This window comes from Lactuca virosa, chromosome 7 (assembly GCF_052849685.1).
Source record: "Lactuca virosa cultivar CGN04683 chromosome 7, Lactuca_virosa_CGN04683_v6, whole genome shotgun sequence".
In the NCBI taxonomy this organism is placed as follows: Eukaryota; Viridiplantae; Streptophyta; class Magnoliopsida; order Asterales; family Asteraceae; genus Lactuca; species Lactuca virosa.
In genome coordinates, this window is record NC_136432.1 from 45,954,212 (window position 1) to 45,968,664 (window position 14,453).

Sequence of the window (14,453 nt, forward strand, 5' to 3'; positions counted from 1 at the left end):
ATCACCAGGTGCAGCTGAAGCAAGAAGATGAAGCAAAAACAGCTTTCCATACCAAAAAGGGCACCTTCTGCTATCAGAAAATGTCATTTGGGCTCAAAAACGTGGGTGCTACTTTCCAAAGGCTGATGGACAAGGTATTCGCCGACCAAATTAGACGGAATATCGAAGTATAAGTCGACGATATGGTAATTAAAATCCGCAATGAAGAAATGTTACTCCAAGACGTGGAAGAAACCTTCAAAACGCTAGTCAAAGCGCAGATGAAGTTAAATCTGGCTAAGTGTACTTTCGAAGTCGAGGAAGGGCAATTCCATGGCTATCAGGTGACCAGGGAAGGGATTCTATCCAATCCCACCAAAATATAAGAGTTCCTCGAGTCAAAAACCCCACACAACCTTAAGGGGGAGCAGTTTATTAATGGTAGGTTAACGGATCTTGGAAGGTTCCTTTCCAAATCCACAGAGAAGGTGCTTCCTCTGTACCAAACACTCAAGGGATGCCTAGACAAAAAGCAATTCAAATGGACAGAGGAAGCGAACGTGGCCTTGCAAAAATTGAAAGACGCACTCAGCAACTCCCGAATCTCGCCTGCCCGCTTCCAGGGGAGACTCTACAGATGTACTTAGCAGCGTCTGAAGAGGCTATCTCCTCTGTGTTAGCGGTGGAAAGGGAAGGAAAGCAAATCCCCATTCACTTTGTCAGCAAGGCCCTGCAAGGGCCAGGAGTAAATTATCCGGCCTTGGAAAAACTAGTCCTCGCCTTGGTCTACGCAGTGAGACGTTTACAGAGGTATTTCCAAGCCCAAAAGGTGGACGTTATGACCAGTTACCTAATAAAACAAGTGCTGCTAAGGCCGGAAAAGTCCGGACGCCTAGCCAAGTGGTCCATAGAGTTGGGTGAACACGACATCCAGTACCACCCCAAAACCAGCATCAAAGCCCAAGCCCTTGCTGACTTCCTGGTTGAAATCCCAGATACCATCAAGGGAGTGCCGACGACAATCTCTGTCGACCCATTAGAGCGTAAAGCCGACAAGGAACTTTGGAAGTTGTATACCGATGGCGCAGAAAGGAAAGAAGGCTCAGCTGCAGGACTGATCCTCCAAAGCCCCAAAGGCGAAGAGATCACCTATACACTGTGGTTCGACTTCCAAGTATCTAACAACGAAGCAGAGTATGAGGCACTCCTAGAAGGACTAAGGCTGGCCAAGGAGGTTGGCGCAAACAACTAGCAGCTCTTAGTGACTCGTTGCTTATCACAAACCAAATAAACGGAGTATACGAGGAAAAGGACCCTAGGATGAAGAATTATGTAGAAGCGGTCTGTAATTTAGCCAACACGTTCAAAAGTTTTTCAATAAAGCAAATCTCCCAGGGGAAAAATGAAAGGGCAGATGCCGTCAGCAAGCTGGCCTCTACCTCGTATGATCATCTCACAAAGAAAGTGTTGGTCGAAGTACTCCGGGAAAGGAGTATTGATAACCAAAAAGTCCATAGAATATCAGCTCCTCCAGAATGGACAAAACCATTTTTTGATTACTTGAACCATGGCGTGCTTCCGGACGATCCACAGGATGCGAGGAAAGTCAAAGTTAGGGCAGCGCATTTTACGATACGGGAAAATCAGTTGTACCGAAGAGGATATCTAAGCCCATGGCTCAGATGCATTCTTAAGACAGAGGGGCAGGCTTTTCTCGAAGAAATCAATTCCGGGGACACAACAGCACATGAAGGCGCTCGCGCACTCACATGCAAGATACTTCGCCTAGGAGTATACTATGCGGACATATACAACAACGCCGCAACCTTAACCAAGAAATGCAAGGAATGCCAAGCATTCGCCCCTTCCAAAATCAATCGGCCATGACATTAACAAGCATCACTAGCCCCTGGCCTTTCCACCAATGGGGGATCGATATAGTGGGACCATTTCCACCGGCGCCGGGAGGTGTAAAGTTTTTGCTGGTAGCCGTGGAATATTTAACCAAGTGGATAGAAGTGGAACCACTGGCCACTGTCACTGGCAAGAAGATGATAAAGTTCATGACAAAGAACATCTTGGCCCACTTTGGAACCCCTAGGATCCTCATAAGTGATAACGACACTCAGTTTGAAGGAAGTGCCTCCAATGAATGGTGTGAAGACAAGAAAATCCACCACTGGTTCACATCAGTAGAGCATCCTCAGGCTAACAGACAGACAGAGATATCCAATAAAACCATAGTCAATGGTTTGAAGAAACGGCTACTCAGATCAAAGTCCGCCTGGGTGGATGAGCTCCCGACGGTGCTATGGTCCTATCGCATCACAACAAGGAAAAACGTGAGGCGGCACAGATGCACCAAGCACTGTATAAATCACGGACCGAGAACTATTACAACTGCCAAGTCCGGACCAAGAAATTCATAGTTGGAGAATGTGTACTAAGAAAGAATGAGTCTAGCCATGTTGAACCATTAGGGAAACTTAGTGTGACGTGGGAAGGACCATACAAAATTGTAAAAGCACATTAGAATGGTGCCTATGTCCTAGATGCTCAAGACGGGCGCGCCATTCCAAGAACGTGGAATGTGCAGAGCCTGCACCACTTCTACTCTTAAAACAAGTGTTAAAGGTAGAACCCGTGCTAGCTAATGCATTGTTTGTTAATTTTAATCTGTAAATGTAATCAGCATAAATTACTTTACTACTTTCAGTCATATTATGCTCTAAACAAAACTATAGTAAATAGAAAGGGCAATTCAGATGCTCCTTATATCCAAATCTAAGAAACAAAGAGGTTGTGTACATTTACCGTGTGGCAAAAATGACTGATCATCCAACGTCACACGTACGAAATTGTTACAAGAAGGCATCCAGGGATTTTACATTAGAAAGGCTCATAACCTTCCTCCCAAAATATGTTCATCAATTAAAGAACATGTGACATGAGTGTAAAAGGGTCATAACCTTCCACGGATATAAAAAACAAAGTAAACAAAACTGGGTGAGCCTCAAGATCATGATCTTGGCTACATCCAGGGTCTTTAAGCAGCAGATTAGAACAAATCTCTCAAAGACCAGCTTCAGTAAAGCACAAAGAGTTCACTAGCAAGAGAACTCTGACCAGGGGTGTAAACAAACCCTGTGTACATATCATGTGATGGCCAACATAAACCATACACAGAGTAATTAGGAAAAAGAGTATGTGTGATAAAGAGAAACATTCTCACCCATAAAAAGCAAACATTGTTCAAACTGCCGGACTCCCGGACTTAAAAGATGGTCACAAAGGGTAGTAAAGACAACAAAAAGCAAGGAAAATATTGTCAAAGGGGGTTACATCAAAACAATCCAAACATAAAACTACTTATCAACAGCAATGTCATCATCACCATAAGGAAAGCTTGAACTAGGGACTGATCCCTCACTTTGAGACTCTTGACAGAGATCATGAAGCCCAGTTATGTCTAGTGAACCCAAGCGAAGATGGCCAGCAAAGTCCGTCTCTTTGAAGGTCACCAAGGCGTCTTCCATCTCTTAAGTCCTGGACGCCACATTCTCCTTAGATCTTGGGTCAACCTCCCCGGTGGATACCTGCTCCCAGACAATCTTTTTAACCTGTTATACACCAGCAACGACACAAGCTTCTTTCACAAGAACCAAGCCTTAGAGGAATTGTGAACTTTCAATAAACCTATCCACAACCCGGTTTAGACCGTCGCTAACGACCCAAGAAATATCCCTTTCCAGCGCTCCCCTTGCGGCGTTCTCGGTCACCAGATCAACCTCCAACTCTGTTGTCCGATTGCTCAGACCGTCGTTCTCCAACGTCAGGAGCCCCGCACAAGCATTCAGGCTCTCCACCTCTTTCACCAGCTTTGCCGCTTGATCCTACAAGCTTGCCCTCTCACATAACATTGCCTCACGCCCAGCCTACAAGCTTTCAGTTCTTCGCACTCAATGCTCCTTTTGTTCGAATCGGACTGGAGGGTCTCCATCTCGGAGATGTGTTCGGCGTCCGTGAATAAATAAGACGACACTTGGGCGGCATCGTAACGCAATCCATCAGCCATATGCTCGTCGGATAGGATACTTAAGGCCTTAGTCGTGGCGGGAGGAAATGCGGTGTCATGATCAGAGACAAGATCTTAAGCAGTTAGTCTCCAGGCTGGCTTATAAGCATCCAGATGAGAACCCATCAACAGGGGGTGGATGTGGTCTTACCAGAAGAGGTGGAGGCAAGACCGTTAAGTGATGAACCAAAGAATCGAGTAAGACAGGTCTTCAAAAACTCTTATCTAACTCTAGTAAATGTCCGTATTTATAGGAAAACAGAAAGCGTACAAAAAATATATTAAGGCATAAAACACTTAAGCTTCGAATCAAAATAGCCTTAGTAAAATATATTACAAAACATACGAAGATTACAAAACAGACTTCAACTAATTACAATATATTTCGCCCTTACAATCTCCCCCTTTGTAATCATAGTCGAACATCTTAATTTGTAAGAAGCTGGATGGAATACAGCATCACTCCTCGAATTTCCGTGTACCAGGAAATTATCTTCTTAAGCTCTTTCTTATCTCCTTCATTGTTCTTCTTACAATGATTCATACAAACAATTAAGTTCGTATATTGAGACGTTGCATATCTCTCCACTTCGCATGCCTGGAATAGGAAACATTTTGCTTTTCCAGCTTTGTCTTTTCCTACGAAGACTAATCCAAAAGGCGTCAGGCACATTTCCCCATCAGCATACTTTTTCAATTCAACTTGATTCTTCGTAGGAGCCATTGGAGCTTTTATTTTCATACCCTTAGTTGTAGCTAACTCCACATCAGTTAGAGCCAAACACTCATAATAATTTTCGATGAAAATCTTGATGTGAGCAACTCCAAGCTTAAATTCATCCGGTTCAGTGTTTTGCAGATACGAAAAAGATTTGTCTTTCAGAATCAATGCAACTTGTATGAGATCATACAAGTTCATTAATGGAAAGTCAGCAATTGAAAATTCACAAGTATTTCCATTTGCCCTGACCACCACGTACTTGATATTTTGGACTATGTTTTCGAACACCACATCCTTCTTATACTGATAACCTTTTTGATTTTCACCAAAGACCAAACTTCCTCAGGGGATTTTGCTAGAACAGCATGAAATCTAATCTTCATGTGAGTACAATCCTCCTTCACTTTGAAATTTCCTTCAACTTTGAACTGAGGCATGATAAACATCATCTCATTCACTGGAAAGTCAAGCTGATTTGTATCTGTATTCGTAACCATGTAACTTTGCTTTGGTTTCTTCTCAAACGAATACATATGATTATATGCAACCTTGGCTTCAATCGTTTCATAATTGTAGTGTTTGGAAGGATCACCTTTGTCCAAACCCTTAGGATCACTCGCACGTTGAGTCATTATGCTTTGTATAAATCTCAGCCTTTCAATTTCTGCTTCTGCTTCAGCTTTCTTTTCTTCTTTCGACTTTTCCACAACTATCGTTTTCCCTTTGTCTTTCAAAGCTGAATCATCTTTCACCTCCTTTGTTTTCGAACTACTCCCACCAGTATCAGCAGATTTACCAATCACAATTCCTTTCGAAATTGGTTTTGTAATTGGCACAGTTGTTACAACTGTTGAAGTAACTGGCGCAGCTGATGCTATGATTGGCTTTGTTGTTGGGATCTTCGAAGAAAACAACTTTCCCACAACCTTCGCATCTTCACCACTAGCCTTCGTATCTTCATTTTTTCTTTCTCCCCCTTGCACCCCTATGAAAACAGGTGGGGCATCTGTTGTTGGAAGAAGGCTTGATATGCGAGAAAGAGGGGCCGGTTGCTTGTGGAGAATAGCTTCGAATTGTGTGAACTTCTGGGATAAAAATTCTAGAGTAATCAGGGAAGAAGAAACTGGCTTGACAGATAGATCTTTTAACTCCTTTAGCAACATAATCACTTCCAAAAAATTGATATTTTCCATTGTAGAAAGTTGAGTAAGTTGAGGACTCAAACTTTCATACAATTTGACAAATTTCGTGACAACGTCACAAATAATATCAACTTTTTGATTCAGAGATGCGTAATCCTGTTGGACACTTGCAATCTCTTTTTGCATATCTTCGCAAAGTTCACGAATCTGCAAATTGACATCCTCCCTGACTTTCTTTACTTCTTCAACAAAGAGAACATGCCTTTCCTTTGCCACAGTCTTCAATTCTTTCATGTCTCCGCCAAACTTCGAATTTTGAGAATTGATTCGTAGCTCATTGTTTTGATTACTATGATCAACCTTCTATAAAATTCTTGACTCTGAGTCTGTAATCATCCCAGATACTTTACTCACTACTCTGGCTTCGAACATTTTCAACAGAGTATCAACTTCCAAACTTGAAACCGACGAACCACCCCCCATATCAGCTTAAGATTGAATTATGGAATTCAACTTCTTATTCAAAATTTTAATTGCTTCATTGTCATCAGCATATGATCAGGAAAATCTTCTTCTTCGTCATCAAACTCTAATTCCTCAAACGTGCCTCCAAAACCCTCATTATTAGTTTCTGTTTCCATAAGAATGGTTTCTTGAACAGGTGAATTAGGTTTGGGTGGATCAGTGGATTGAGAAGAAAAAATGGAAGTAAAGGGTTGATTGATAATATTCTCAAAAGTTGGTGAATCAGTGGTTGAAGTAATTGAAATGATTGGTGGTGGTAAAGAAACTATACTTTCGAATGTAAGAGAAGTAGGATGACCATGAGCTTCTTTCTTTGAATCTCCTTCACTCATGATGACATTTACATCCGTATCAGATACGTTTACAGTGATGCCTGAAGTTCGGACCTCCTCAGGAACTGATTTGGCAACCGAGACTTCGAGTGGTATGACAATTGTTTGCTCAGGAGTTGAGCTTTCTTTGTGAATAGTTGCTTCTGGTGTTTCTGGAATTCGTTCATCTTCATCTTCTGTGGACTTAATGTTGAGCAAAAGCTTTCTTGACTGCTTCTTCTTCTTAGAAATATGTTTGGCCATATCTTCAGCCCTTCGTTTCTTTGATGATGGAGAAACAGGCGCTGGCATTTCTCGAATTAAAACACCTTGATGAGTAACCTGAGGCTTTCGTACCACATTAGATGTTGGAGACTTGCGTAGATGCGAAGACTTCATTTTGATTCTTCAAAACATACCAGTCTTCGAAGGAATAACCACTTTCTCTTGAGTCTCATCAACAACAGGCTCAATTGATTGAGTCTCAGCAATCGACACTTCGTGTACCACAGACTCTTCAACTGTAACTTGCTTCTTCTTTGGAGATTTCGAAGATTTCAAATCCGTGACTTTCTTTTCAGAAGAATCAGGTTCAGTCTTCTTCGATCGCTTGGATTTCTTCTCTTCTCTCGACAATAACTTCCCGGTTTCAACAGTAGTAGCAATATTTTTCAAATAAGACACCAAGACTGAATTCGAAGGATCAACACGTTTGAGCATAGCATTAGGAATACGAGCAACAAAGGGAAACTCCTCAGCATTATCGGTGACATCCTTCGGATAGTGGTATGACTGAAAAACAGCTTTTTCTTCATCATTGGGTACCAAAATCCCCTCCTTGTTGTATAAATATTGCAAAATCAAGCTCCAGTACCTTGCACACGAAATACCATGAAGAGCATTCGTGTTTTCTACACTCTTTTGGAATTTCTTCCACAATTGTGTAGAATAATCCACTTGAAGATCATAATATATCCCAACAACCATGGCATATACCTCCATTCTTCCTTTATCAAGACAAACTATTCTCCCAGTTAAACATCTCATAAAAATACCAAATAAGAAATTCCAGATACTAGGAAGACCAGATTTCTTGAAATCACTGATCTTGGATAGTTGAGGCTGATAACCTATCTCATTGAACATATGTACAATTTGAGGGAACATGAAATCAACATACGGTAGTGAATTCGGAATTTCAAGAATTTGGCAAAAGAGTTTCTTGGATAATCTGACCTTTTTGTCATTCACCAGATTTAAAGTAATGACATCAAAAGCTTTGTTTTATGTAGCTGTTGATCCTGCTTGAGAAAGCCATGAAATTCGAACTGAGAACGAACTGAACATTGCTTTTGACAAAACAGAGCTCTTCAAGGCAACGATTAACATCTTTAATTCTTCAGGGTATTGAGAAACATCAGCCTCCACATGATAGTTTGTTCCTTGAATCTTCATAATCGGTAATGAAGATACATCATCAGTGATATGAGAAGGATCAGCCTCGACATGAACAGAAGTCGCCATTGTTAGGGTTTGAAAGCTTTGAAGATCAGAGAATTTGGGAATTTTTCCTTTTGATCGCGTAAAATGATAATTGACCCTTGAATCCCCTTTTATATGTAACCCTGAAGTTTGAATTTGAAGCGGGATGTGCATTTAATGAGATCTGACATGGCACCTTGAAAATCGGACCATTACTGCGTAAAAGTAGCCATGCGTCAAAAAGTAGCTGTCACTTCTCCTTGAAAACCGGACAGAATACCATACGCCATTAAAACAGCCTGTATTGTTATCCCCAAGAGAATTGTAACCGTCAGAACCCTTCGGATGGAAGTAAGGCTCTTTCACTTTTGGGATGAAAAGCGAAGTCATATGCCAGATTTTTGAAATCATCAGCCTGAGTTGGTATTACTCAGAACCTCAAGGATTTCGCGAGTGCAGTGTTCCAAAGAATTTAGACGAGAAACAAAAATAATAAAAATTTGGGATACTGTGGTGTCAAAATATTAATTTGACACGAAGGCAGATAAAATCCCGGGCAAAGATTGCTTCGTTAATCATCAAGAGAGATGATCAACAGCTTGTGTATGTTCCCGTGAAATGCAATCGAATACTTGTAGAGAAGTAACGAAGGGCTTCTTTTATAAGGCTTCATGGGTAGTTATAAAAATTTTGTTACATCTCAACCTAAACATAAGGTGATAAAGTGTAACAGAAATTACTTGTTTGACCAGTGTAGTCGGTGACAAGTTGGCTTTGAAAATTTTTGAGTGACTTTGGATTTCGAATGAAACTCACACGGAAATCATATTCAAGAAAAAAATTAGTGCTGGATCTTGTTGGGTAAGAAACATCATAGGTTTCGAATGTTTGATCAAGACCACTCATACGAAATGAATATGATTTGGAGTTTCGAATTTTGGTACTGAAACAAATGTTTTGTGAAAATCTGGAACATAGTTCCCCGTCAATTCCCTAAAAGTTTAGAAAATTGGGTTTCACTTTCATCTCGGTCTCATGATGTCAGATCATAAACACAGATTTTTGATATGTCTAAGTCTCGATGGGTTTGATCAGAGACCTCTCGGACATATGTATTCGTGTGTGATCGTGTAAGAACTTTTTGGGTGAAAAAGATTGATGTAAGACACAAAATGTACCTCTGTTATATTTGGACAAAACAGTAAACTCTTAACTCATTGTGAGAAGAGTCAGGTAGCTCAGTAGACTAATGTGAATATAGGCCTGATTGGGAAGAAATTTTCGTATGAAAGATTTCATTAAGGCTTTCGTACACACACATTGAGTCAATGGAGGCTTCGGACAACATGCAGCAGCATGCTTCTAGGGATAACTTAACTAGTTCAAGATATTGAAAATTTTATCGATTCGTACGAAAGATGTACCTGACCCTAGAACTGCAAGCATTATCCACTGTGTATCATCATGAATATCTGCAACAAAGTACTAAAAAGAAATAAGAAACAAAATATTTTTGTTGTTTTGATTTTTCGAAAGTAAAGAACAAAATAAAGAGAAAATCTTTTTGATGATTTGAATTTTCGAAAATAAAGACAGAACAAATGAAAATCTTTTTGGATTTTTAATTTTTTGAAAATTAAATGACAAAACAAAATGTACTTGTTGCAAATACACGAAATTTTATCAACCCCTGATAAGTGACAAATTTACGAATTCGAAGGGGTCGAAGCGTTGACTGTGAACAGTAACCTCTGAATCAACCCTTAAAAAAGTGATAAATTTACGAATTCGAAGAAGTCGAAGCGTTGGCTATGAACAGTAACCTGTGAACGTTGACTGTCATTGCTTTGTCTTTCATTCAGCGCCTCTGAATCATTCCTGGTCAACCATCATTCTCCTTTTTCGCATGGAACAGAATTTCCATCAATCATTCCAAGTCCTTCTAAAATTTTCACAAAGGATTTTTCATCTAAAGGTTTCGTGAAAATATCAGCTAACTGATCAGTGGTTTTCACGAAATGTACTTCTATATTTCCATCCTCCACGTGATCCTTGATGAAATGATAACGAAGAGCTATATGTTTAGTCTTCGAATGCTGCACAGGATTATGACAAATTCTTATTGCACTTTTTGAATCACGATATAATGGAATCTTTTTCATATTAATTGCATAATCACGCTATTGACTTTGGATCCATATAATTTGTGATGTGCAAGCAGCAGCAGCCACATATTCTGCTTCAACCGTTGAAATTGATACACATGTTTGGTTTTTCGACTGCCGGCTCACCAATTTGCCATCGAACAATTGACATCCGCCGCTTGTGCTCTTTCTATCGAGATTACAACCACCCAAATCTGCATCTGAATAAGCTTGAAAAAAGAACCCAGTTTTCGAAGGATACCACAATCCTAACGAAATTGTTTCCTTAAGATAACGAAAGATATTCTTCACAGCGGTGAGATGTGGTTCTCATGGATTTGACTGATACCTAGCACAATTACACACAGAAAACATGATATCAGGTCTACTAGCTGTAAGATAAAGTACGAACCAATCATGCTCCTGTAAAGAGTTAGGTCAACTGCAGTTTTATCTAACGAAGGTGTCAACTTTATGCCAGTTGCCATAGGAACTCGCAACTTTGTGCAATTCGGCAATCCAAACTTCTCTAGCAGATTCTTCGTATATTTTTCTTGATTGATAAAACTTCCTTCTTTGATTTGACGAATATTCAGTCCAAGAAAATTATTGATTTTTCCCATCATGCTCATTTCGAACTTACTTTTCATCAGATCTTTGAATTCTCTAGACAAGGCAGGGTCAGTTGAGCCAAAAATAATATCGTCAACATAAATTTGAACAAGCATTAGATGATTCCCAACTTTCTTTAGAAATAATGTGGGGTCAACCGATCCTTGTTTAAATTTAGATTGCTTCAAAAATGAAGTAAGAGTTGCATACCATGCTTGTGGTGCTTGTTTTTAACCCATAAACTGCCTTATCTAAAATATAAACATGATTAGGATGTTCTTCGTTAATAAAACCTGGGGGTTGTTCCACGTAAATTGTTTCTTCAAGCTCTCCATTTAAAAATGCACACTTCACGTCCATTTGATAAATATCAAAGTCTTTATGAGCTGCATAAGCCAGAAATATACGAACAGCCTCGAGTCTTGCGACAAGGGCGAAAGTTTCTTCATAGTCAATTCCTTCTTGTTGTGAATATCCCTTAACAACAAGTCTGGCTTTGTTTCGAATGATATTTCCATCTTTGTCGGTTTTTTTTTTGAAAATCCATTTTAACCCGACAATCTAAACATTTTCAGGTTTAGGAATTAATCTCCAAACCTTGTTTCGTTCAAATTCAGACAATTTAGATTGCATCGCAACAACCCAATCTGAGTGTTCCATTGCAACCTTAACTGTCTTTGGTTCAATTTTAGAGATGAAAACAGTGAACATGCAAAATTCTTGATGAGCATTCAATACCTCATTCTTTGCACGAATTTGAGCTCTAGTTAAAACACCCTCTTGCGGATTCCCAATTACTTGATCCTTCGGATGATCTTTTGTCCACTTTTCCATTGGAGGATACGCTGGATCAAAGTCCAAAGGTGCATCTTCGTATAAATCATCATTCTCTGAGCCTGCAACCGAACAAACATCATTAAAATCATTATTATTTTCATTATATTCTAAATGCTCCCCCTCAACATCAGCATCCAATTTCTCATTCTCCCACTCGAAAGAATGCTCCCCCTCAACAAGAGTGTTCGAATCCAAGTGCTCCCCCTCCACTGGATTATCTTGCATACTTTCGCCTAGCTTTTGAGAAGTTGATGTTGAACCATCAGTAAGCTTTGTTAATTCAGGAAGATGATTATCATTGGCATTAATTTCAGCATCAACAGCATGATCTGAAACACAAAAAATTAAATCATAATCAATATCCATCGTTTGTGAAGGTTCAGATTCATCTTGTATTTCTTTTAGAATAGGATAATTTTCAAAATGCGTTTCAGTTTGTTTAATATAGTAATCATCAAATGTAAGATTAAAAGTTTCTTCCACTTTTCGTGTTCTTTTGTTCAATACACGATATGCAACTGAATTATGCGAATATCCCAAGAAAATCCCTTCATCTGCTTTAGCTTGAAATTTCGAAAGATTGTCCTTGAGATTCATAATAAAGCACCTGCATCCAAAAACATGGAAAATTTTCACATTAGGTTTTCGATTGTTGATAATTTCGCATGGAGTGATGTTAAAACGTCGATGGATGAAAGATCTGTTTTGAGTAAAACATGAAGTGGATACTGCTTCAGCCCAAAGGTATTGTGGAAGATTCGCATATGCCAGCATAGTCCTGGCCGCTTCGCATAAAGATCTATTTCTTCGTTCAACTACACCATTTTGTTGTGGTGTATGTGGAGACGAAAAATTATGTGAAATTCCTTTGTCCACCAAAAATGAATCAAGAACATTGTTCTTAAATTCAGTTCCATGATCACTCTTAATTCTTCGAACAGTCTTCTTCAACGTTGTTTCCATCTTTTTGATAAAGTCAATCATGATTTGTGCAACTTCAGATTTAAGCCTGGGAAAATAAACCCACGTGAATCTTGAAAAGTCATCAACAATTACTAAAATGTACCGTTTCTTGTTGAGTGTTGAAACTGTCGAAGGACCACACAAATCAATATGTAAGAGCTCCAGTGGTTCGACAATTTTTGAATCTATCGTAATCGAATGACCTTGTTTATGTTGCTTGCCAACTTCACAAGCTGCACATAAAGAATCATTATCAAATTTAAGTACAGGTAAACCTCTTACCAGATCTTGTACAACAAGTTTGTTGATGTTTCGAAAGTTGAGATGTGAAAGTCGTCGATGCCAAAGCCAACTTATGTCTGATGAAGCTTTTGAAAGAAGACATACAGCAGGTTTGCCTATTATCGGATTGATGTCCAAAGTGAACATGTCACCGTTCATTTTTGATTTGAGCAAAACTTCTTTTGTGTTGACATTCGAAATAATGCTTCCCTCTTCGTTGAAAAGAACTTGATTACCAGTGCCCACAACAAGTTGTGAAACACTTATTAAGTTATGTTGAAGACCTTCAACATAAGCAACAAGATTCACTGTGAATTGTCCGTTCGTGATCTTCCCATATCCTTTGACTTGACATTTTTGATTGTTACCAAATTTCACAACTCCAACATTCTTTAGGCTTCGAAAATCTCGTAAATTCTCCTTCTTCCCAGTCATGTGACGAGAGCAACCACTATCAATATACCACTTGTTATCGTATTGCTCGTCACACAGTACCTACAATCAGTGGAAAAATTTAGGTACCCAAGGCTTTTTGGGTCCTTGGAAATTAGATTTCAATTTCGAATGTAATGAAGAACTTTTAACCCAATCACAAACCTTGGTTTTGAGACTATCAATTAAGTTCACATCATCATTTAAACAAATTCAAACATAAGATTTTGATGATTTCGGATGTTCACTGATATTACCCTTTGTATTCTGCGTTTGTGATTGTACATTCTTTGCTTTCACTACTGGTTTCCATGCTTTGACTGATATGTTCGAATCCTTAGAAGATGAACTTCCGTTTGATGAAGTATTCACATACTTCTCATAGGCTTCGTGAATTTTCTCCTTTGAAAATTTACTCGACTGATAGATTTTTCCTTTGCCTTCAAGCCAATGATCAATATGCTTCCTTGAAGTGATTCCTTTTTCACGTGAAATTTTCAAAGTTTGTTTCTTCGGGTGATTAGGAAAATTTGGCTTTTGAGGAATGAAATGAACTTTTGAATTTGTTAGAAAAGATTGATCATAAGATGTTTTTGAAACTTTCGAAAACTTTGGTTGTTTATTCACTTCAGACCTTGAATGATTTGATTTATATGAAGTCGAAAAAGATGAATTTTTGGCTTTGAAAACATTTTTGGATGATTTTGATTCAGACACATATTTATTTGTTTGAGCGGAATTTTTCTTTTTTTCTGAAAATATTGCTGAATTCACAGTCTTAACAGGTTTTTTCATTTCATTTGATATCTTTTGAGACTCAATATTCTGCCAAAATATTTTCTTCCTAGCTTGTCTTTTTGAAATGTTATTTTCTTTCGAAAATTTGTCAACTTGATCTTTGAATTCCTTAGAGTTTAGTTTGGCAACATTTTCAACTTTCACAACAAC

General features: G+C 39.0%; 1 protein-coding gene across 1 annotated transcript; it reads left to right on the plus strand.

Annotated features, from left to right (window-relative positions):
- The first annotated feature begins 1,299 nt into the window (after positions 1 to 1,299).
- Positions 1,300 to 1,866, plus strand: LOC145126599 (uncharacterized). The gene has a single exon (XM_079061932.1). It carries the CDS (start codon positions 1,300 to 1,302, stop codon positions 1,864 to 1,866), a length of 567 nt encoding a protein of 188 aa, XP_078918058.1.
- The last annotated feature ends 12,587 nt before the right edge of the window (positions 1,867 to 14,453 follow it).

What these genes read in the sequence shown, in the direction of transcription:
- LOC145126599 (XM_079061932.1), top strand. Translation starts at nt 1,300, where the DNA reads ATGAAGAATTATGTAGAAGCGGTCTGTAATTTAGCCAACACGTTCAAA.